The 25,180-nt window shown below is 44.3% G+C and overlaps 2 protein-coding genes across 6 annotated transcripts in view; one reads left to right on the top strand and one right to left on the bottom strand.

Annotated features, from left to right (window-relative positions):
* FAM83H (family with sequence similarity 83 member H) overlaps nucleotides 1-13,909 on the bottom strand; it is a 38,954-nt gene extending 25,045 nt beyond the window's left edge. The window contains exon 1 of one of the 2 annotated variants that reach the window (XM_074203166.1): nucleotides 12,751-13,909. In XM_074203166.1, the coding sequence (XP_074059267.1) occupies nucleotides 12,751-13,353 (603 nt within the window). In that variant the 5' untranslated portion in view covers nucleotides 13,354-13,909. Of the gene's footprint in view, nucleotides 1-765; nucleotides 848-12,750 lie in introns of those variants that run through there. The other variant, XM_074203167.1, reaches the window with a different exon arrangement.
* IQANK1 (IQ motif and ankyrin repeat containing 1) overlaps nucleotides 6,300-25,180 on the top strand; it is a 55,304-nt gene continuing 36,423 nt past the window's right edge. For 2 of the 4 annotated variants that reach the window (XM_074203172.1, XM_074203173.1), the window contains exons 1-5: nucleotides 6,300-6,414; nucleotides 9,603-9,716; nucleotides 18,493-18,579; nucleotides 24,476-24,609; nucleotides 24,815-24,979. In XM_074203172.1, the coding sequence (XP_074059273.1) occupies nucleotides 9,626-9,716; nucleotides 18,493-18,579; nucleotides 24,476-24,609; nucleotides 24,815-24,979 (477 nt within the window). In that variant the 5' untranslated portion in view covers nucleotides 6,300-6,414; nucleotides 9,603-9,625. Of the gene's footprint in view, nucleotides 6,415-6,693; nucleotides 7,056-9,602; nucleotides 9,717-18,492; nucleotides 18,580-23,844; nucleotides 23,980-24,475; nucleotides 24,610-24,814; nucleotides 24,980-25,180 lie in introns of those variants that run through there. The other 2 variants (XM_074203175.1, XM_074203174.1) reach the window with 2 other exon arrangements.

Here is a 25,180-nt window from a genome sequence, read left to right as displayed (position 1 = left end):
GAGAGGGGATTACACTCCCTGACCCCCCAAGGCTCCTCCCAGTACCACAACGCTGGAATTGCTTCCCTGGCCCCAGGAAAGGAGAGCAGGGAGTCACTAAGTCCTCCTCCCCAAAGCTCGCCTCGCCCAAACCTGCCCAGGGCCCGATTCCCAGATCCCAGATCATTCTGACCTCACTCTGATCTTGGGGCCCCCCCTTCCAGGGACACCAATTCCCCTCTCCACCTCCTATGGACCAGGCAGGCTGGAGGAGGTCTGAGAAAAGGGCAGACCTGCCAAGGAAGTAGGTGGGGGGGAATGAAGGAGAATGGGGGCATTAATAAGGGACTGAGTCCCCAAAGCTGTCCTAAGCTATAACTCCCCAAAAAAAGTAAGTCAGGCAGGAAAAAGCTAGTAAGGTAGGGATCCAGGCCAGGGTGTCCCCCCAAAACCCAGCCCCCCATAGACCTGTCTCTTAACACTCACTTTCACAGACACACCCAGAGGGACTCATGTTGTTAGAAGGCAAATCTCATAGCCCAGATTCCCCACTGAGCCTAGAGCACTTGAAGACAGACACACAGACACACACACACACACACAGACACACACACACACGCACCAGCAGACCCTCCAAAGTCTGAATCTGGCTGGCTCACCACCTCCCTTTCCTCCCACCCCCACCACCCCCGAGCCCCCTGGCTCTCCCCAAGGTGCTGGGACAGCAGCCTGACCTAGCCCCGCCCCCGCAGTGCGCGGAGGGAAGGGACACCAGGGAAGCCTTACCTGGCCAGGTGCGGGCCCAGGGCTCTCCGGAGGTGACCAGTGACCTGGTGCCGGCCCAGGCTGTCCCCTCCGCACCCGCACCCCACCCCGCAGCCGCTCCCTGCCTCCTTGCCCCACGGACTGATTCACACGCTCCCTCCCCCGGCCCAGCCCAGCCCAGCCCAGCCCCCTCTTGCCCGGCCTGCCCGGGCAGCACCTCTGGGGGGGCGGGGAGGATGGCCCCACCCCGCCTGACAGGGAGATACACAAACCCCGGAGTTCCCTCACTGCCCTGCTCTCCCTGTTCCCTTCCAGGGCCATTCCTCTGCCTTGGGACTTGGGGCAGAAATCAGAGTAGAGGGAGCAAAGGTCCTCCCCGCGGAGCCTTCCCTAGGTCAGGGCCTGCCTCTCCAAGACTGGAAGAACTACACCAAACTTAGAGGCCCCATGACCCTCCCCCTGTCTCCCCTCCCAAAGACAGTGAGGCTGGAGACTTAACCACAGCATCCCCTCCCTCAAATCCAATTCCTGTTCACGTCCTGGCATCACCTCCCTGATGTCATCACTTCTCTGATGTCATGATCTTTTTTTTTTTGCAAGGCAATGGGGTTAAGTGGCTTGCCCAGAGTCACACAGCTAGGTAATTATTAAGTGTCTGAAGTCGGATTTGAACTCAGGTACTCCTGACTCCAGGGCCGGTGCTCTATCCACTGTGCCACCTAGCCACCTCATGATCTTCTTTAAGAAAGAACAAAATAACTGAGACCACTGTGAAATATGGACAGCAAAAGCCTTCATCTCCTGTTATCTGATTTGACTGAGTTTCAAAAATATTGTCCCTGTCCACCTAAAAGTGACAATTCAACAGGTTGTCAGATCAACCAAATCTAATATACTATATTACATAAAAAATGCATTGAGGGCTGTGATACAAAATGCTCTCTAGCCAAAAAAAAAATTACATAGATAGGTAGATAGATAGATAGATAGATAGATAGATAGATAGATAGATAGATAGATAGATAGATGGGAAGTCTAGGGGAATATTGTTCTCAACTGGGAGAATCAAGGAAGGCTTTCTGCAAATGACTTTTAAACTGAGCTTTAAACAGAAAGGAATTCAATAGAAGAGAGGGAGAGTGAGCATTCTGACAATGAGACCTTCTTGGGCAAAAAACAGGGGATAGAAAAGTATTCCCCAAGCCCAGTGTTTTATGCATAGTAAAAAACTTAGTACATGTTTGTAGAATGGAATGGGGGGAAAAATTAAATTCTATTCCATTAAGCACATTTATTGGACACCTATCTAATAGGTTTAGCAAGGCACTAAACTAACTTCCATTTTCCCCAAACTTCCTCAACTACTCCTTTCCAATCTCCTCTACACTACTTTGTATACAAATCAGTGTGATACAAAGTAACTTGAAATGAAACTTGTTTGAAAAAAGAAGAGAGAACTACAACCGGGAAAGGGACCGGGGATCTGGGAAAACTTCACAGTGTGACATTTTGAAGAAATACGGGAAATCTAGACATGAGATAGGCTGACCAGCTGAAAGGCCTAAGTATCCCCACTTTGGCAGGAGTTGAGAATTTGCTACATACTCTCCACCAAGTTTGAACTTCGGTGGTATCCTAGACAACTTTGGCAACCCAGGGACCTGGCAGTCCCTTTCTTAAAATAATGTTTTTAAGTGCAGAGGACTAACAAAGGAAACCAATTATATTGAAATACAATTATCAACACTTTTTTTAAAAAAGCAAATTTACAGATCCCAGATTAAGAACAGAAAAGTCTGTTCTATGTTATCCTTTATCCTTGGATCAATCTGTCACTTTCTTGTTGTATTGACGATCACATCTTGAGACACCACAACCCTGGATTACTCCCACCATCTGTTTCCTTAACTCTGATCCAATGTTGCTGAAAGGAGAAGAAAATGGGGGGGGTAAACTGTATTATCTAATCTCAACTGGGTTCTCACTGCAGCAAGGCAAACATTCTATTCTTCCCTAATTGATTTGCTATGCCACTATCCACAGTTTCTGTTCCAAATATTCTCTTTTCTCCCCAAGTCTTCCACAGTACTTCCACTGTAGGTATACTCCACTGACTGAAGGCTTCCCTTTTTCTCTACCTCATTTCATGTCATTCAGGCACTGTCTCCTCCTTCACTCTTCTCTCAGATTAAAAGGTGACCGTTTATCCTTGCCATAGTCAAACCATGTAGAGACAAATACACATAGCATCCCCTTCCTGCTTCTCCAACAAATTACTCTCACTTTCGTCCCACATTCTCTTTTCAATTTTTTTTATCTACTCCCCCACACACACTTCCTATAAATATGTCCATGTCTCTCCATCCTTAAAAGACCTTCATTCAATCCTATCTATCCTCTAATAGCTATCAACCTTCCCTTTATAGATAAACTCCTGGAGAAAGCTATCTAAAATCAGTGCTTCCATCTCTTTTCTCTTCATTCCCATCTAAGTCCTTTGCAATTTCCAGACTAACCTTTTAAATGAAACTACCTTCTTCAGATACTAAACTTAAAAAAAAAAAGATACTAAAGCTCTCTTAATTCTAAATTAATGACCTTTTCTCAATCTTCATCCTCCTGGACTCTCTACTGTCTTTGATCACCTTTCTCTCCTGGATACTCTCTCCTTTATGAGTTTTCATGACATTGCTCTCCCAGGATTCTTCTCTCTCCCAGTTACTCAAATTCTATCTCCTCTGCTAGTTCTTCATATAGGTCATGCCCACTAAACTATAGATGCCATGACTCCCAAGATATGTCTGACCCTTACTACTATCTCACATGATGATCTGATAAACTCCCATTCATTCAAGATTATTTTGATACAAATGATTCCCAGATGTAAATATCCAGTCCTAACTTTTCAGTCCTGACCTTTGCAGTCATACATCACAAACAGCCTCTTGGACATCTCAAGCTGAATGTCCTACAGATATCTCAAACTCAAATGTCCAAAACTGATTTGGTTATATCATTTCCCCCTAAACCTTCTCCCCTTCCAAACTTTACTATTACCATCTAGGGCATCTCCATTGCACCTCTGTATTATCCTCAGCTCTTTACCCTCACATACCTTATATACATATATATATACACATATCTTACATGTTTGTATGTATGTATACATGATATATGTTTGTATGTATACATATAATTCCACAATCCTTTGCGAAAACTTTTCTACCAGCCACATAGGCTGCCTTTTCTTCACTCATATACTTAAAACCTTAGATCAGGACCATATTACCTGTTGCCATAACTATTGCAATAGTCTTCTGGTTTCCCTCCCTCAAATCTTTCTCCATTCCCAATCTATCCTACACACAACTGCCAAAATGATTTTCCTAAAACATAGCTCAATCTCTGTCATCCCTTACTCAATTAACTCCAGTGGTTTCCTATTACCTCTATAAAATATAAACTCTATATGACATTTAAAGCTTTTCATAAATGTTTTGCATGACTTCACATGTATTACATGCATGATATTGTTCAGCTTCTCAATGGGTGGGGTAGGGGCTGGAGGGAAGAAAAGAATTTGGAACTGAATTTTTTTTTAATGGTGAAAAGAGACAAGGCTCTTCTCTATCTGGTACGTTCCTACCTTGTTATGTTTTATTCTCCTCCATGCACTCTTTGATTTAATTGCCTCTTTCTTCCTTCTCGGTACCTTTACCCTGATTATTCCCCAATGGCTGGAATACTCTGCTCTCCTCCCTCACATCTGCCTCTTGATTTCCCTTCCTTCAAATCTCAATTTAAATCCCACCTCCTGCAGGAAGCCTTTCCCATTCCACCCCCCTAAACTGCTGGTACCTTTCTCTCTCAAACTATCTTCCATCTAACTATCTCTCTGGTAAGAATTTACATATTGTCTCACCCCTTACTCTTTAAGATTTTCAAGGGTTGGGATTGGCTTTTGCTTTTCCTCATATCTCCAGCACAGCGTTCAGTACATGGTAGATACTTGACTCACTGACTGAAAGGGTAGGTTTGGTTCAATTCAATCCAGGAAATATTTTAAGTAGCCACTATATGCTGGACATTTTGCTAAACTTGGAACTTACATTCCACTGATGGATAAACATGCACATACAAAATATAGTTGGGGGAGACAGTTCTCATAACTGGATCAGAAAAGGACTGGCATAGGAGGTGGTACCTGAGCTGAACTATTTTAAAAGGAGTGAGGATCACATTCCATGTATGGGGTTAGAGAGAAGAGTGAGACAGACTGATTACAAGCCCAAAGTTGGTTCATATGGGGAATAGCATGCATACCAGTGTGGCTGGATGCTAAGTGTGTGAAAGGGAATAATGTGTAATAAACTTTGAGAGTTAGGTTTGGAGCCAGATTTTTAAAGGCTTTAAATATCAAACAGTAGTTTTCATTTTAACTTGAACCCAATACAGAGCCTACAGGTCATTGAGCAAGGAAAGAACCCAGTCAAATTCATGCTTTGGTAATACCGATTTGTGGTTGAATGGAAGACTTAGAAAACTGAGAGAATGAAGGTTGGGAGACCAAGTAAGAGGCAAGCCATGGTGAAAGGTCATGATCAGGATGGTTGTGGTATGGGTTGAGACTTGCCAAGTATGGTGTGGAAGTAGGCAGAATTCACCCAACTTGGCATTTGATTGTATAGGATAAGGTTAGTGAAAGAAAAGTGTCAAGAGTGATATAAGAGTATCAAGGAGTACAAAGAAATCTGGATGATGTGAAAAGAATGGTGATGCCATCTGCAGAAAATTTGAAGATGGATGGGTGTGGGGTAGAACATACTGATTGCAGCTTGTGACGCCTATAGGACACCTATAGGACATCCAGGAGAAGATAACCAGCAGTCACTTGGCAACCCAGGATCTGAGCTCAGTAACTTAAGGAACCCCAAGAGTTTATGGTCTTCGTGTCCCCATTTGGGATTCTTGGCAAGGATCCTGGAGCGGTTTGCCATGTCTTTCTCCCTGTCCTTTTATAAATGAACAAACTGAGGCAGACAGGGTTGTGTGACTCGGACAGGGTCACACAGCTAGTGTCTGAGGCTGGATTTAACTGGTGTTCCTGGCTTTAGGCTCGGTGATCTGTCCACTGCGCCACCAGGTCTATAAAACAAAGACTCTGGGGAAAGGTAAATTAAAAGCCGCAGCAAACGGAAAACCTGAGTCTACCCAAGTGACTGACCCCTAAAATTACTGTCGGACAACATTAAAGCCCCTGGTGGGGCCCTGGAGTCAGGAGGACCTGAGTTCAAATCCAGCCTCAGACAGTTAATAATTACCTAGCTGTGTGGCCTTGGGTGAGTCACTTAATCCTATTGCCTTAAGTAAATAAAATTTTTTAACAAATTAAAGCTCCCGCTTGTGTTTTTCCTCCAGACCGCTGGCCCCAGACTTGGGACTTTCTTCCCTCCCCCTCCCCCTCCCCCCTCGGCGGACGCAGCCCCAGGCACGGCGCGCCCCCGCGTGGCCGTCCCCAGCGCTGCAGGGCCGCGCGCGCATGCGCACTCCCTCCACACGCGCCCGGAACCTGAGCACGCGAGAACGCGCCGGCGGGCACGAGCGAGCCCGGTGTTGCCGAGAAACCAGCCTCGACCGGCAGAGGGAGGGGCGGGGCGGGCCGCCGCCCAGGTGCGAAATTTGGGAAGGGGAGGAGGAAGAGAGGGGCGGGGCGGGGCGGGGCCGGAACCGGAAACGGGGCCTGGCGAGCTCGGGGGAAACCTGCTCAGCTTCCTCTCCGCCCTGCCCCCCCATGCCTTCGGGCCCCCGCGGGCACCCCCTCCCTGCCCCCCGCCCCACCCTCAGCGGCTTTTCTTTCCTGACTCCTCCCTCATCTCCTCGGACCCCCCCCAGTCACCTCTAACGCGCCCTGAGAGCCCCCTCCTCCCTGCCTGACCTCATCCTTCTGACCCCCCCTACTCCACTCACCTCTTCTCTCTGACCCCCCACTTCAGGCACCTTCTGCACCTCCTTTATTCCCAGTCTGATCACCCCCTGCCTTCCTTCTCTGGACCTCCCTTAGTTTCTCTTCCCTGCTAAGCGGCCACCCAAATCGCAATCCAACCAGCATTTGCTAAGCCTCTATAACGTACAAAAGTTTGAGTTGGGTGTTGTTGATCCAAAAGCAAAATGAAGATAATGGTCCCTGCCCAAAAGAAGCTTGGAGTCTACCAGGGAAATATAACATAGAAACAGCACCATATACATGGTCATTGGAGGAGAGGAGTGGAGAGAGAGACAGAAAGAGTTATAGCAGGGGTTCTTCATCAAGGGTTTGTGATTTTGTTACTTGGATTTTGATCATTGCATTTCGACATGATTGTTTTCCTGGATAATCCTGCATATTTTGTGCTTTTAAAAATACTTTGAGGGGCGGCTAGGTTGCGCAGTGGATGGAGCACCGGCCCTGGAGTCAGGAGGACCTCAGTTCAAATCCAGCCTCAGACACTTAATAATGACCTAGCTGTGTGGCCTTGGGCAAGTCATTTAACCCCATTGCTTTGCAAAATAACCAAAAAAATATATACTTTGAGAAGTTGACCCTGACACACAAAAAGTTAAGAACCCTGTCCTAAAGGATTCATTCACTGTTCTTTATTTTTCAATCAACAAAAATACTCTTTTTTATCCTGTCCCCCAAATCCTCTCCCCCTTAAGGGAGCTAAATTAAAACAAAATCCAATCCAAAATATATAGTCAGTCAAAACAAAATTCTATATTGATCCATCAAAAAAATTGTGTCAGTCTAAACTCCTTTATCTCTTTGTGAAGAAGTGAGTACCTTGTTTCATCCAAAGTTATTTATGTTTGTATAAATTGTGGTAATCATATAAATTGTTCTTCTGGATTTGTTTTCTCTGTATCATTTCATATAGGTCTTCCTAGGTTTCTTTAAAACCATCTTTATCCTTTCTTACAGCACAATAATATTCCATCACACATATAACTTGTTCAACTTTTCTCCAGTTTATGGGCATCCCTCAAATTCCCATTATTTGTACCTCAAAAGAGTTATAAATATTAGCCCTTCATATGACAACCCTTCAAAAATTTGGACAATTATACTTACTTCTCCACCTCATTCCCAAACTCACTCACTCAATAAACACTTATTAGGAAAAAAAAGATTGGCAGTTCCTGCCCTCAAAGAGTGTGTGTATATGTATCTATATATATATACTGGTGCTCTATCTACTGCAACACCTAGCTGCCCCCCAAAGAGTTTATATTTTAAGGGACAGAAACAATATGTAAATTAATTGGCATATACAGGATACACACCAAGTAGATGGAAGGTTCCTTCAACTATTACTCATTGGATGAATGGTAGACCTTTGCCCATCCTAGCTGCTCTCCTCTAGTCTCTCTTTTGCTTATCAATGCCCAATCCAGAAAGAAACACAGTCTTCCAAATATCTAACCAAACCAGAGCAAACAGTCTCTTAATCCATCTAACATGTTTCAAATAACTTATTTTGCAAGACACTGATCTTGGCATTGAGGATACAGAGACAAAAATTCAGTAACTGTCCTCAAGATCTTACATACTGTAGAAGAGATACATGGAACAAAAGATGCCCAGGACAAGGAAAATTGAGGTGCTAGTACCTGGGAAGCTGAGGGAAGACTTCCAGGAGATGACAACTGAGTTGAGCCTTGAAGAAAAATAAGATTTGCAGGAAAAAAAATAGGAGGGAGTTCATTATTGACCTGTGGAAAAGTTTGTGTGAACTGAGTGGGGAGATGAAGTACAGAGTCCAGTTTTAAGGGAGATGAAGTACGGAGTCCAGTTTTAAGGGGAATAGAAAGAAGGTTGTAGACTTAGTTGGGATCCAGACCACCTAAGGTCTACATGCCAAGATGAGGAGTTTATATTTTTGCCCTTTAGGCAAAGGGGAAACTACAGAACAGGTGAGTGAGACTTCAGATCTGTGTCTTAAGTGGATTATTTTAGCAACTATGTGAAAGATGAAGATGAGTGAGAGTGGAGACAGAAAGAGAAATAGAGATGTTGCAATAGTCTGGGCTAGAAGTGATAAGGACTTGATTTAAGGTGTGGTGGCATTGTGAGTGGAGAGAAGGGGAGAGATTCAAGAGATGTTATGGAGTTAAGACTGACAAAACTTGACAACTGGATAAATTGAAGGTAGAGAGAAAGAGAAAGAAGCAATGGTACCCTTAATTGAAATAGGAAAATTATAAACTTTTAGAAGGGATAGGCTCAGGGGAAAAGTCAATAAATTCCGTTTGGGGCATGTTGAGTTTGAGATGTGTATGAAACACCCATTTGGAAATGTATAATAATGGTTATGGGACTGGAGTTCAGATGACAAACTGGAGTTGGATTCAGTTATCTCTGCCCTCAGTTGCTTACCCCTTTCCTTTATCCTCTGACTTTCATAGTTACCTCCCTATTCCCTCTGATTTCCCCCTCAGTAACTCTTCCCCTTGCCTTTCTTTTGGCTCTATTTCCTCTGATTTTCTCCAGTCCACCCTTTATTTAATTGCTATCCTCAGACCTGCCTTTAGCACAGTGCATGGCACCATAGTAGGCACTTAATAAATGTTTGTTGAATTAATCTACTCCGATTCTCCCCTTATTCATCTCCTCTCCTTTGATACCCTTTTCCCTTATCCATTCCTATTCTCTTCTCAGTTATCCTCATCTCTCTTCCTCTGGTGCTCCCTTCTCTTCCTACCCCATCTGTCCTGTGAGTTCTTCTCTCTTTTTCCTTTTGATTCTTCCTCAGTAATCCCCATTCTGAGCACCATCTTCAACCATTCTACTGCCTGTCTCTTCTTTCTGATCCCCCTCTCAGTCAACTCCCCCTGTCACAAGAGGATGAGTGGTAAAAAACGGGGAGTCAAATCTCCTGCAGTATCTCAGAAGGTGACAAAGCCACCCCCTGGGTCCAAATCAAAGGCACCTGCTGGTGAGTTCATGGGCCTTCCCTAACCCACTCTGGATCTTACTAGCCACAATCCCAGGGCTGATCCTCACCCCACCCCAGCCCCCAGGTCACTGTGTCCTTTTACCTTCTCCACTGACTACTGAGGGCCTCCATGCCTTCATCTCAATCAATATCTGACTCACTGAGTGGTCCTCAGACCCCCACCAATTCCCTTCTGATCTCTGGAACAACCTTCAGACTTACCATTTACACTCCTTTCAACACCTCCTCCAAATCCACCTCAGACCTAACCATCCCTCAGGTTCTGCCTTCCCAATTCACTTCTGACCCTTCAAAACCCACTCCACCCCTCAATCATCTTCAGAAACCCCTGACTGTGCCACTCTTGTAAGCTTGCTGGGTGGTGGGAGTGGAGGGACAGGGGGATGGAAAGGAGAGAAATGGGGTTCGAGAGTGGCCTATTGAAAATATTTTTGTTGAGATTTTGGCTTGAATTTGGTGATGAGATCAAGTGAAATTTGACATTTGAGTCCATAACTAGGTATGAGTTTAACTTGTTGGAGGTGGGAAGTAAGAGCAAAAATGGGGGTTGAAATTGGAATCCGGGAAGAGGTGTAAGAATATTACAAAGAGCATTGTGTTTGGAGTCAGGATTTGGGCTCAGATCACAACTATTTTTATTGCCCATACTTCTCTGAAAAATGGTGATTTCTGAGGTTGCTTCCAATTCTAAAGCTTTATATTCCTATGATTTAGTACAGCCCCCTTTATAGGGTGTCCCAAAGGTAAAAACTGTACTTAGACTTTTGCAGCTTCCCAAGTCTTCTCTTCAATAGGCTAATCATTCCCATGTTTGCTCAATCAACAAGCACTTATTAAGAACTTACCATGTGCTGGCACTAGACTAAGCTCCAGAGATAACAACAACAAAAAAAAAAAAAGTAGTGTCTGTCCTCAAAGAGTTTACAGTCTAAGGGCTAAGGGCTCTTTAACTTTCCTTGTCCTGGATACATACAGAGTAGATGGAAGTTTCCTTCAAATCATAAGATGAATGGTGGGTCCTTCCCCATCATGGATTCCCTCCTCTATTCTCTCTTGCCTATCAATGTCCTTCCTAAAGTATGGCACCCATAAATGAACACAATGTCTAACCAGAACAGAGTAAACTGAGTCTAAATTCAATTCATTAACATGTATTAAGTGACTTAATACAGTGTAATGCACTGATTAAGTTAGCACTGAGGATAGAGAGACAAAAATATAACTTTGTCCTCAAGATCTTAAATTCTGTACAAGAGATACAATATAGAAACAAAGACACTCAGGACAAGGAAAGTTGAGGTGCTAGCACCTGGGTAGATGAGGGAAAATTTCCTAGAGATGATACTTGAGTTGAGCCATGGAGGAAAATAAGATTCTGAGTAGGAAATTAGAAGGGTGTTCATTTCTGACCCAGAGAATGGGTCAGAAATGGGAATATATCAAGACAAAGCAGCTTGAGGCTACATATATTTGTCACCTCTGGTTCTCAGAGTAAGGATTTCCAGTTGGACCCAGAGTATTACCAGAGAAACCTCTACTGAACCTTGAGAGATCCTAGTTGAATTTCATATGCCACATTTTTTCTCATTTCTGAGAGATCTTGATTGACCCCAACTTGCCCTAGGATAATGCTGGTGAAATTTTAAACTAATCCTGAAAAGCTCATTCCTCTACATCTCCAAACCTTGATTACCTCCACAGAGATGTTTCCATTTTCCCATTTATCAGCATTTACCAATCCATGTCACTACCACTAATCCATGTTTAATCTATGAAAGCATTCATGAGTCTCCTGAGCTCAACCAACTCACTACTCACACCCCTCACCCCTTCTCATTCCATTCCCTCCCATCTTCTGTCCCAAGTCTCTAGGTCTTGCAGGATTCTTCATGCTGAATCCAAGGATCCAAGAAACCCTCCCCCCGGGAGAGTTGAGGAAGAGCAACTGTTTAACACCACTCCCCATCCCCCCCTATCCACCAAGCCTCACACCTGAGTCCCTGAAATAGCCCCAGCTGAGTCTGAGGCTAGGGTCAGCCTCCTTAATGAGAGTAATGAGTACAGCTGTGGCGTGCTTCCCTGATCCCTAAGCACCCAATAAATGCCAGGGAGGGGGACAAATCAACCAGGAAAGCAGCCCTTAAGGGGAGACAGGATAGGGCAAAAAAGGATGCTTACAAACACGAGCTTTCTCTGCTCTCCATCAGACCTGACTCACCACACTCAGGCCCAGTCTCACCCATCACACAGAAACCTGAACATAAACTCTGAACTTTAAGTAAACAAATAGTTCCCCATATAAACATGTAGACATGCATATGCCCTCCTTCTGGAAAAACATCCTCCTTATGGGCAGCACTATCCCTAATGAAGTATCCTCTGAACATACAGGTGCATAAACATCCTTTCCACAGGCACACCTTTACCCCTAATACCTCCCCTTTTCTTATTCCTTGTCTACCTCAGGCCAACATAGGACCTTATAGCAGCTCTACCATACTCCCATCCTTGACCCTATAAAGCCAATTCAGTTTTCCTGTGTGCCCATTTGAACATAGCTATTTCACATTCCTCAGCTTCTTCTGGCCAGCTTCTTCTCCCAGAATATTCCTCATTACAAAGCCTCCTTGACTTCTTCCCAAAAAAAAGATTCTATCATTGACACTATAGACCCCTGCCTAGAATACAGCTCATCATATAATCTCATCATCCCCCAATTCCTGCCTAGAACACATTTCAATTCATGTTCCATCATGCATCTTCTAAACCTTTGTTTACAACATGCTCCATCATATGTCTACTAACCCCCTTGCCCAGATCATGATCTATCGAATGTTTGCCAGCTCTCCCCACTCCTGCTTAGAACATGCTCCATCATGTCTTTCAGAAGCCCCTTCCCAGAACATGTTCTATCACAAATTTGCCAACCCATTACCCAGATGATGTTCCATCAGTAACTGCTTCCAGTGGTACCCTTTGACTGTAGACCCTGGTTCTTCTTTCAATGACTTACCTGACCATGCACCTGTTCCTCCTGCTCTTCAAAGCCAGCTGTCCTTAACTGTTCCAGCTCCAGGGCTAGTTCAATCCCCTCCATCCGTACCCATGCGTGCTCCTCTTGTAACTGCTCAAGCCATTGCTGTTCCTCTTGCCATAGTTGCTCTTCCCGCCATAGTTGCTCCTCTAGCTGCAATTGCAGCTGGATCTGCCGCCGGCGGTCCTCCAATAAGAGCTGCTCTCTCTCCAGACACAGCTGGACCTCTTGGAGTCTCAATACTTCCTGTGCCAGGGCTGGGTCAGGGCAGATGGCCCCATATCCCCCCAGCTCCATGGCCGTCACCAACACCAGTTCTGTGCTTGCAGTTGAAGCCTCTGCCACCTCTACCGCCCCTGAGCAATCTGACCTGACCACTGGCCCAGGGTGCCCCATAGGAACTGATTTGCCCATCTCACCCATCTCCTCCATCACGTGTTCTCCCTGACCCGCCCCATCCTGGGGGCCCCCTGGGGCCAGTGGCCTAGTCTCAATCACAGAGTCTGCCTCAACCCCTGCCTTCCTACCCCGTCCCTGTTTCTTAGTGCGGGGTCTGCGGGACCGACCTCGCTTCCCAGACATGGTGACCAGTTTAGGCTATTGACCCTGAAAGTGATTATCTGCCCTGCCCTACTGATCACAGTCCCCTCTCACTCCCTAACACCCCAGAGGGTCTGGTCATGTTGACCAAAGGGTTATCTCTGACTAGTCTTCAGCAAAGATAGTATTGGGGTAGCACAGACTCCCAGAGGTGAGTGCCAGGATAGGCCAGCCCTCAGGCTCCCCCCCCCCCTGCTCCCGTGCTTGCCTGCCTGTCAGCCAGCCGGTATCCTGTCTGGTCCGTCTGCCTCTCCCCCAAGCACCCTCCTGGTCCTCCAGCCGGCAGCTCTTGCCTGAAAGCCTTCCGAGTGTCTGTCTCAGCCCAGGAAGGCTGGGGCTAGGCCAGGCTAGGTTGAGAGTTTATAGGGACTCCGAGCTGCCGCCTCTCAGTCAGGCCTCAGAGGCTGACTAACAGGCTGACACATGGCAGCAGGGACTTTATGGGCCACAGGCCTGATTAGCCAAACCAAGGTAGGCTACAGAGAGACAGAGCAAGAGAGGCAGCTTTCACAGAGTCAGGATCTGACAATGTGTTTACAGCAACTTGTTGGGTCCTGTATCTGAGCTGGGCGTGTACCCACTGCCTTATATGGAGTCACTTCAACCCCCTGCTGCTGAACCGGGAAACTCAAACCCAAAACCTTCACTTAGCCTGTGTGCCCTGGATCCTTGGGGAGCAATGATGCCTTGAACCCTCACTGACCACTTGCTTTTGTAGTGACAAACCACTGATCATAAAATAGCTGTTCAAATAGTGTAGCAGTTTAAAAAATGGTCTTTAACTTAGGATATCGTAATTTTGAAAGGTAGTGTGGTGAAAAAGGAAAGAACATTGAACTGAGGACCTGAATTTGAATTCTAACTTTCCCACTGGGGTAACACTGCACAAGTCTCATTCCTCTAAATGATCTTAAAATTCCCCAAATCCTAGGAATTCAGAGAAGTCCCAGATCCTCACTGACAGTAGAAACCCAAAGCCTAAACTCTCCCTAATTCTACTGACTACCAAACCCTTCAGCCTCCCAGCCTTCAGGCTGAGCCCTTACTGACCAGGGAATCAACCGGAAATCCCATAATTCTGAAGTCTGTGGGCACAGACTGTGGGAATGCAGTCCAGAGAGTATAATCCCTATGCTCAGAGCTATTTGAGGAGATTAGAGCTGACACATCGAGTCGTTAATAAAAGGTTTACAAAGCGTTTTACATACATTATCTCATTTGATCTTCACACCAACAGGTAAAGTAGGAGACCTGGGTTCAGAGTTTAAGTGTCTTGCCCAGGACTAGATTCCTAGGAAATATCAAAGGTTAAATTCAAACCCAGGCCACTCATGATTCCACTTTCAGGGCTTTTTTCTTTTATACCATGATCCCTCTGGACATATACAACAAAAGATTACTAACAGTACCAGGAGGCACATGCGCAGTATTAAATGAGTAGTGAGACAGATGGAGATACACTTTGAGCTCCATGGGTTCAGAGCAATGCAACAAATAGGAAGGGAGGGATCTGTATAGACTAGGACAGTCGTGAGAGATAAAGAAACTGAGAGAACTGCTGATCACTGAGGGAACCTGAGCCTATAGACAACCTATAATGACCAATAGACTTGGGGTTAGTGGAGGGCACTTGAGTGAGCAAATGTTTGGAAGTCCCAAAAGTGCAAGATGTGTTTGAGAGCTGTGAGCAGCCAGCTGAGGTAAAGTGTAAACATTGCCCTCAAGTTTTAAAAGAGTTTCAAGGTAGAAGAGGTTGGTCTAAGAGGGCAGAATGAGGAGCAAAGGCTGGAAGCTCAAGGGAGGCAGATTCAGGCAAGATGTCAGATACTGAATGACTGCTTGCTGGGAATATTGCAGAAGGAACTCCCACTCATCTATGGGTTGGATTAGATTAGACTTCAGAGGTCCCTTCTTGGTCTGAGAATCTAGGAATGGGAAATCATGCAGTATGTAGAGTTGGAACAAGAGCAGATAAAACCAGACCATCCAGATTATGAAGGGCCTTGAATGCCAAATATATGAGTGTGAGCTTTATCTTGCAGTCAGGAAATCCAAGGAGAAAACCCTAGGATGCCAAAAGTGCTGACTCCTGTACCAGCTTCAGCAATTCCTTCTTTCTCCCCCCTTCCCTCACCACTCCATCACTTGATAAGATATTTCACACAGGCTCAAGATTTCCTTGCTTTTGTGAGTGTGGAAAGGGGACAACTTTAACCAAAACATAAGCTAAAGTACATGGGTATGTAAAGTACATAAGTATATAAAAAGACCCAATAGAGACTGGTCCTAAGGAGAGGAGAAAAATAGGAGAGAGGGGGCTAAGGGGTATAATTGGGTGGGGCCCAGGAGAAACAAATAGTTCTAAAGAAGGGGTATGGGTGAGGGCTCTAACAGTAAAACCTCAATCCTCCCCTTCCTCATTTCTTCCCACCAGTCTGTTTTGGGTGAGTCATACCAACGCCCAGAGCTCAATAAACTCCCCAACCTACCGGCCCTTCAGGTTTGGCCTCCCAGACCCCTCCCCCCTCCCTGATTCCACACCCTCCCCTCCCTTTCTTCCCTCTCGGCATTGGTCCTGAGAAGAGGCAAGAAGAGGAGCCCTGGGGGGGAGGGGTGTGCTTGGCAGGACAAGCAGAGTGTTGGAGAAAGTAGTTGTGACTGTAGTATGGGCATAAGAAGGAGAGGGAAACCATAGGTGCTGCCTCACCTCCCAGTCTAGTGCCAGTGGGCACTGAAGCTACTTCTATCGTGAGTCCCCTAACCCAACCCCCTTCCCATGCCCCTAGTTTACTTGGTGGCCCAGTGAATCACTGATCTTTTCTGGGCTTCAGTTTCCTCTTTATGCTTTATGGGAAGAAGCCAAGGCTACCTCTTCAGAGGGAGATGGACTAGCTCTTGGAAGTCAAGGCTGAGTCTGGGTTCTTGGCCAGTGGCCCAGACATGTCCAAATTTTCCCCAGACTGGAATTGAAACATAATTTGGAGCTGGAGTGTGGTTGGTGTAGGGTGCTAGATTCGGAGTCTGGTTCTAAATTCTGGCTCTTGTCACTTATTAATTGTGTGACCCTGAGCAAGTCCCTTAGTTCTGTTTGCCTCAGTCTCCTCATCTGTAAAATGGGGGGGTTGGTCTAGATAAACAAGTTTCTCCCGGCTCTAAACCTATGCTCTTGTGACCCTTTGCACTTCCTTATCCTCCATATGCAGTCAGCAATCAGTTCTAATTGGTTATATCTCTACAACATCTCTTAAATCTATCCCCTTTTCCCATTCAGATTCAGGGCCTAGTTCAGGCCCTCATCAACAGTAATCACAGTGACTGACAAATGTAACACTCTAAGACTTTAGCATTAAACAACCCTCTGAAGTAACAGATATATTTTCATCTCCTGATGATGAGAAACTGAGGCCAGAGAGGCCGACTGATATGTACAAGATCATAGGGCTAGGAAGTGAGGCAGGGCTTGAATCTAAGTCTCCCCTAGGAGTCATCTTGAATTCCCCACTATCACCCCACCCCTCATTTCCGAGCTTTCTTTACAAAATCTCTCAAATACACCCCTCTGCCTTCTAACACCGTTCCCATCCTGGTGCAGGCCTTCATCACTTCACACCTTGATTAATAGCTGGTGGTGGATCAATCTGCCTCAAATCTCTCAACTACAGTCCAGACACTAAAGTGGTTTTCCTAAAGCATAGATCCAAATGTGTTATCCCTCTATTCTGTAAACTCCATTGGCTTATTCCCTCCAATAACAAAGAAGAAAGCTGTTTGGCATTCAAAGTCTTTCATAACCTGCCCTGCTCCCTGGCATGTACTCTTTGATCCAGTGTACCTGGCCTCCTGGCTATTCCATGAACAAGACAGTCCATCCTTGAATGCTGTAAATTTTTTTCTGACTGTCCCTTGTTCCTGGAACATTCTCCCTTCTCCACTCCAACTACTGACCTCCTGGATTCTTTAAGTCTCCACTAAAGTCCCACTTTTCTATAGGATATCTTTCCAAATTCCTCTTAATTCTAGTGCTTTACCTCTATCAATGATTCCCTATTTATTGTATATCCTTAGTGCTCTGCCTAGTACCTAGAATGGTAATAATAAATTTTGATTGATTGACTATAGAAAGCCTTTAAATCAGAAAACAAAATTTATCCAATAACAGATATTTCATATCTGCACTTCCAGTTTCTTTCCTTTTAGTCTATGCTTTATATTACTATCCTGGTAATATATTTAGTAGTTAGAGTGCCTAAGTAACTCTTTTATTCAAAAACCTTTGACAACTCCCTCTCTCATCTCTTCAAATGACTTTTCCTAACACATCTCCCACTAGTACCCTTTCATACAACTGATGTAGTAGCCAAGCTGAACTGCAAGTTATTCCTCACCCTCATTCTTTTTTATTTATTTAAGACAATGGAGTTAAGTGACTCAACCAAGGTCACACAGCTAGGCAATTATTAAGTATCTGAGGTTGGATTTGATCCCAGGTCTTCCTGATCCAGGGCCAGTGCCACCTAGCTGCCCCCATCAACCTCATTCTTAACACCCCTCCCAACACCACCCTCCTCTGCCAAACAGACTTCAGCTACTCTTGGTTCTTCAGCTTCCCCACACCCCAAGTGGTCTTCCCTCCTAAGTTTCATGTTACTTTTTCTGGATCTCTTCTTTGACTCTAGACATACCTTAGCCTTATATCATACTTAGCTATGTCCATGTGCTCTTTCATTAGAAGATAAGTTACTTAAAGGCAGTAACTTTTTGCTTTTTCATCTTTATATCTCTAATTCCCAGCAGAGAGTTCCTGTTACTTACTATTAAACATAGTAGGTGCTTAATAAACATTTGTTTAGTGGAATTATTGAATCTTTCCCTGATGAGGAATCCCTTTAATGGAGAAGTGCTATGACATTTACTAATTAATGATGTTATGTGGGGTTTTGCTGTTAATATTGGTGCATATGGAGTTGACTTGTTAAGGCTGTTGAGTACAGGGGGACCCCATTAAAGGCAGACGCTGGGAACCACTTAAGAGCCCCATAAACATGACTGTGACTCTTGGGGTGGGGCACTGGGGGCCATACTTCCCATTCCTATTACTAACAACTATCTTCCTCAAACCAGAGAAGTCCACCACAGGTAAAACTCCTGCAAAGCCAACAACAGTTCAACCAGTGCCTTCTATTCCAATTCAACCCACTGGACCCAAAGGTAAGAACAGGAATAGAGTTATCGCAAATCTGCTAGAGTACCACGAAGGCTCCTGTGCTGTTAGGCTGAGTGTTTACCCTTAGAGTGAGGAATTCCTGAATGCAAGGCTATGTGTGTCTCCTTCCTGGACAGGGGAGCCCAGTTTAGGTGAGGTAAATGGAAATTTAGTAAAGGCAGACTCAGGAAAAGGGATGTGGAAGTGCCTTGGATCTGAAACTCAGTCTTCTATGTTTGTGTGTGTGTGTGTGTGTGTGTGTGTGTGTGTGTGTGTGTGTCTTTATATGTAGTCTCCCTCTTCTGGTGGGAGACAGAAATGACCACTTAGCTCTGGGATCCTAGGATCCATAGTATATATTGCCAAGCTATCCCTCTCTCACAATCCCTTTTTAATCTTTTCCTCTCTACTCAGAAGCAACTAGTAATACAGCAAATACCAGCCTGGAACCTGTTCAAAGTCAGCTTCAGGCACATACTACCTGTGTGACCCCAAACAAATCATTTAATGTTTGCCTTGGTTTCCTCATCTGTAAAATAGAGATAATGATCACTTACCCGTGTTGTTATAAGGCTCAAATGAGATGATATTTGTTAAATTTATTAAATTTGTTTAAAAAAAGATAGCAAAGGACCTGGCACAAAGTAGGCACTATATAGATTATATTCACTTTTCGCCTTCTACCCTACCCGCAGCATTGACATCTCCTATCACTTCTTCCCTCTCCATTTAGCATGTGTTGAAGACTGAGCCTGTCCCAGGCTGATCTAGGCTTCAGTTATGACAATTGGAATAACCTGAGACATTTGTAGACCATCTAACAATTAACAACAGGAAGTTTACTTAGTTTAGCCAATGCAGGCTAAGGATCTAGGCAAGCATACTGCATCAGTTAATTTGGTTGCACCTTCCTTGCCTCTGTGTTGACCTTGCTGGTTTAAAACACATATCTGTGTCCAAAAATGGTAGTCTTTTCTAGTGTGGAATAGGGAGGAAGGTTCACAGAAGAGAACCCCCCCAAAAAAAAAGCTCAAAAAGAAGCAGGGTAATTCTGAAAGTGTAGTGTAGCATTTATTCCATTTTTTAAAAAGTAAACTGTGAAATGGAGATTCATGGTTTCATACTGAATCCTCTTTTTATACTGTGCAATATTCATGGAAATTTTTTTTGTCTTTTTGTATTTAAATTAAAAATACATAAAAAAAATTTTTAAAAGAAAGAGAAACTAGCCTAGCCTGAATAGAGTAGGACCTTAGAATATTATTCCTACCATAAGAGGGGAAATAACACTATGGGTCACTTAATAAAAAGCATTGATCATAGGGTTCCCTGAGGCTCTATCCTGGGCCCCTTCTCTTTTCCTTCTATATTATTTCACATAATGATTTTTATCAACTCCCATGTTGCAATTATCACCTCAATGCCGAGGACTCTCAGATCTTTTGGTCCAGCTCTAACCACTCTCTCCTGCTCCATTTTCCCATCTCCAACTGTCCATCTTATACTTGATGTCCCATAAGACATCTTCAATTTAACATGTTCAAAACTAAACAGCGTTCCCCTCAAACTCTCACCTCTCCTTAATTTCTCTATCACTTGAATATCACTGGTTTACAGCCAAGGGATCATTCCCCTCAAACCCTCACCTCTTCTTAATTTCTCTATCACTTGAATACCACTGGTTCACAACCAAGGTATCATGTTCAATTCTCACTCTCCCAGCCCTCCAACCCCATCCCCAGTCAGTTGTCAAGTCCTGTCTTTCTGCCTGCATCATGTCCTCTTCTAAATGTTCCCTTCTCTCCTCTGGCACACCACCAGCAACCTGGTTCTCTTATAAGAGAACCAATGACATCATGAAGGTGGCATCTTGACTTGCCCATAAATTGGATTTGAATGTGGTAGAGTCATTCAAGTCTGATGGCAAGACAGAGGTCAGGAGGACCAGCTGTGACCCAAAATGCAGGGGGCAGCTAGGTGGCATGGTGGATAGAGCACTGACCCTGGAATCAGGAGGACCTGAGTTCAAATCCAGCCTCAGACAATAATTACCTAGCTGTGTGGCCTTGGGCAAGCTGCTTGACCCCATTGCCTTGAGTACAAAAAAAATGCAATGGGAGATCTTGTCTTTTTAAATTAACATCTTTCCTCCATCTAGGGTTCTTTGAGGTGGCCTCTTGGCCTCCCCACTGGACTGTTGCAGAAGCTTGTTGATTGGTCTCCCTGACTCTAGTCTGTCTTTCCTCCAAGACACAGTCAACATTACCATGGTGCTTGCTCTGTACTAACTATGCCAAGTGATGCACATCTCATGTAACCTTCATGCCCTGGAAGGCAGTTGCTATTACTTTCCCGTTTTACAGATGAGGAAACTGAAGCAAACAGATAAAGTGACTTGTCCAGGATCCCACAGCCAGCAAGTATCTGAACCCATATTTGAACTCAGGTCCTTCTGATTCCAGGATTACAATAATATATAGTCCATTCAGCTATCAAATTGTCTAGAGTGCAAATCTGACCATATCATCTCCCTATTCAACTCTTGTAGCACCTTATTACTTCTGAGATCAAATATAAAATTTTTTGTGTTTGGTTCTTAAAGCCCTTCATAACTTTTCCTACTTTTCCCAACTTCTACACCTTAATCTCCTCCACTGACCTAATGACTCTCCTTGCACATGACTGACTGACTCCCGACTCCCAAGCATTTTCATTGGCTGTCCTGCATTCCTGGAATACACTCTCTCACTTCTATTTTACCTCCTGCCTTCTCTGGCTTCCTTTCAGTCTCAATTAAAGCCCCATCTTCTACAAGAAGCCTTTCTTAGACCTCCTTAATTTAGTGACATCCCTCTGAGCCTGAGATAATATTTGTAAAATATGTAGCACAGGGCTTCATACATGGTAGGAACTTAATAAATACCAGTGAAACCATTAACTGACCATGCCTTTTTTATAAAATGTCCAGGGAAGCTGCTTGATAATATTGAGCCAGCCCGGGAAAAGTGTGAAGAACAGCAATGGACAGGGGATGAAATTATTCAAGAAGGAAGGAAGAGGGAAGGGAAGGGAAGGGAAGGGAAGGGAAGGGAAGGGAAGGGAAGGAAGGAAGGAAGGAAGGAAGGAAGGAAGGAAGGAAGGAAGGAAGGAAGGAAGGAAGGAAGGAAGGGAGGAAGGGAGGAAGGGAGGAAGGAAGGGAGGAGGGAAGGTAGCAGGGAGAATTGCTCCGGGAGAGGGCTTGCAAGTTTGGTGGGAGTTTGTTTATCAGTGAAGAAATCATAAGTTTCTCTGATTTAGGAGGGTCAGAAAAGACATAAATTTTAATTCATAGGTTAGTGCAAACAGTTACAAGTTACTTCACTGAGTTCTTTAGGAATAGTGGCAAGGTAAAGAGAATGAGTTGGTTTTAAGAATTTGTAAAGTTTAAACAAAGAAGAAATAGCTACAAGATGGGTTGGTGAGAATATCCAGGACAGTAAAGAAGACAGAAAGGGGGAGGGAAGAAGAAGAGAATACAGCTCTAAGTAAACAGAGAGATTACCTAAGATCAACTGAATTCAGCAGTTGGGAGAGGGTGAGCAAAACTTTCAAAGGGAGTGTAGCCCACCTGCTGTGCAGAGAGGAGTTAGGGGAGATTTGGGGTGGCACCAGGAGGGACTGAAGAGTGGCATAAGATTATGTTCTTGGGTGTGTCTGGAGAATTAAAAATTATATAGATTTGGTTAAGAAATTATAGTTCCTTGACGTTAACTCAGTGTTAACTGAGAGTTAGGGTCTTTGTTTACACTAGGTAGCCTTGAGGAATTTATGGTGTATGACCAGGAAAGCCTGGTGAGATAACCTGGAGATGCTAGTTTCCAAAATAGGAAGGTTTAACAGCTTCAAAAGATGAACTATTTTAACAGAATACCTATTCCTTGTAGGAATTTGCTTGTAAGAAAGAATTGTAACAAATCAGAAAAAGAAAAGGATTATAACATTTATCTCTAAATACAGAAAAAGGAGGGAAAATTACAATATTTCTCTCTGCCCTCTTATAAAAAAAATCTTCTCTGCCTTGGAGGTGCTTCTATTCTCTTGGGGGAAGATAATACACAAAAGGAAATTTAAAAGTGGGGGTGGGGGCAGCTAGGTAATTCAAAGGATAGAGCACCCACCCTGGAGTCAGGAAGATCTGAGTTCAAATGTGACCTCAAACACTGATACTTACTAACTTGGGCAAGTCATGTAACCCCATAACCTTGCAAAAAACAAAAAAGAAAAAAGAAAGAAAGTAGGAGAAGGGAAGTGTCCATTAGGGACATGGTTTTAAAGTCCACTTAGGGACAGGGCTGGAGGAGAATGAGGACTGACTGGCTGGCCTGGGTCCTTCTAGGAAATGGAGGCTGCCCTTGGGAAAGAAGAAAGGAAGCAATCCTTTATTAAGTGCCTACTATGCACCCAGAAGTTTGCTAAGTAAGCACTGTACAAATATTAGTTTGAGGAATTAGTAGAGGAACCTGAGGCAGCCAGGGGTGAGGTGATAGTTTTATCTCTTTCTGAGGCACCACCCACCTGGGAAAGAGAGGTGGGCCTCTGGGAATACAGGTGGCCTCCAGCCCTGAGAGCAGTCTCAGGATGAGTCAGCATGACTAAGGAGAATGAAAGTACCCACTCACCAGAAAAGTATATATTCTGATGACATAAATAACTATAGAGGATAAACATAAAATGAATAACTATATCTGTACATGATGACATAGATAATATAGAGAATAATCATAAAATGAATCTGAACATATACGGTAAATAAATATAATTATATACAAAATAGACAAATATAAGGCAGTTTTGGAGGGAGGGTATTAGCAGTTGGAGTCAGCAATGGCCTCATGCAGAAGATGGTGCCTGACAGGACACTGAGGCTGAGGAAGAAAAAGGAATGTATTTCAATCATGGAAGGAGGAGGGGGGAGGGATTGAATGGGGAAGGGTAAATCCAGAGCCTGAAAATAGGAAATGGGCTCTGTATGAAGAAGGTCATTTTGAATGGATTACTGCATGTAGGGGGCAAGAAATGTCTAGTGTGGCTGGAAAAGATAGGTGAGGACTAGGTCAAAAAGGACTTTAAAAAGCTAAACAAAAATTAGAAGCAATAGGAAGTTGCTGAGAGGAGTCACATGGTCACATCTTATATGTTATATGTTTGTCCTTCATTCTTAAAGAAGACCATGACATCAGGGAGATGATGCCATGACAACCACATGAATAAATTTGAGTGATGGATGCTGTGCTAATTCACCACCCTCACTTTCTCAGAGCCCTCTGAATCCAGTAGTCAGATATAAATTGGGATGACTCAAGATGGTCCTGAATTCGAGACAATCAGGGTGAAATGACTTGGCCAAGTTCACACAGCTACTAAGAGTTAAGTGACTTGCCTATTATCATACAGTTCCTAAAGTGTCAAGTGTCTGATGTGGGCAAGAGGTGACCAGGTTCTGAACTAAGGTGGTAGTGTGTGAGCAGAAAAAAGGGTTTGAACTGGAGAGATGTTTTGAACGTAGAAATGGCAAGATTTTTCAAACTGATTAAATATAAGAATAAAAGAAAGTCAGGAATCTAAAATAATTCAAAGGTTATAAAATTGGGTGATTGGAAAGATGAAGTTGCCTTCAATAGAAATAGGGAATTTTGAAAGGGAAGGTTTGGGAAAAGTTAATGAGTTCAGTTTTAGATTTGTTGAGTTTGGTATGACTCTGAGAAAGCTTGTTTTGATTCCTAACCTGGAGAGGAGAGACTAGTGATTTGGGGGGGGGGGGGATGTGTGTGCATACATCCTCAATGTGAATGTGTATAATATGTGTTTACACACACATATCCTCTTCTTTCGGTTCTCATTTCTTCCTCACCTCCATGACAGAGCCTTCCAAGGAAGATCAAGCAGCAATCATCATTCAGTGTGCCTACAGGAAGCATCTAGCAAGGAAGGAACGAGCCCGTCGAATAAAAGAGAAGCAAGACTACACAGCTTTGATGGACCAGCTACAGAAGGAGGTAGGACTCCAAAATCCTAGATGCCTGGGGGTGTCAGGTAGCTTGATATTGGGCAGCTGGTCCAGAGTGGCCTTTGTAACAGGGAGAGATGGTGCATGACCAAGGATCATTGACCTGCACTCTGTCTGCCACATCTCTCCTGAAGTTGACTTTTGGGGACTGGTATTACCCAGAGGTGAGAGGAAACCACACTTTGGTTTCTCAGGCCTTCTTGGCCATGGTGAAGCGTGAGCAGGAACAGGCTCGACAGGCTCGGGAGAAGGAAGAAGAACAACGGCAAAAGCGCCTAGAAGAACAGAGGCGTCGGAAGCGCATGTTGGAAGCTGCATTTGAAGGAGACATAGAGGAAATGAAGGCTGTACTGAAGGAGGTCAGTAGCCAGTATTCTAGAGCATAAGTGAGTGGTCTCATCCATGGGTCAGTGCAAGGTGAACAAGAGGTCAGCTAGCATTAACTGCTGGGTCATCCAGGTGTCAGAATAGGATCAAAATGGTCAACAAGAGGTCACTGAGGATTCATCAAGGACCTTAACAAAGTCAAGTCCTTGGACTGGCAACAGGAGCTTGTCAGG

This window comes from Macrotis lagotis, chromosome X (assembly GCF_037893015.1).
Source record: "Macrotis lagotis isolate mMagLag1 chromosome X, bilby.v1.9.chrom.fasta, whole genome shotgun sequence".
Classification (NCBI taxonomy): Eukaryota; Metazoa; Chordata; class Mammalia; order Peramelemorphia; family Peramelidae; genus Macrotis; species Macrotis lagotis.
This window is presented reverse-complemented; position numbering and strand designations above follow the sequence as displayed.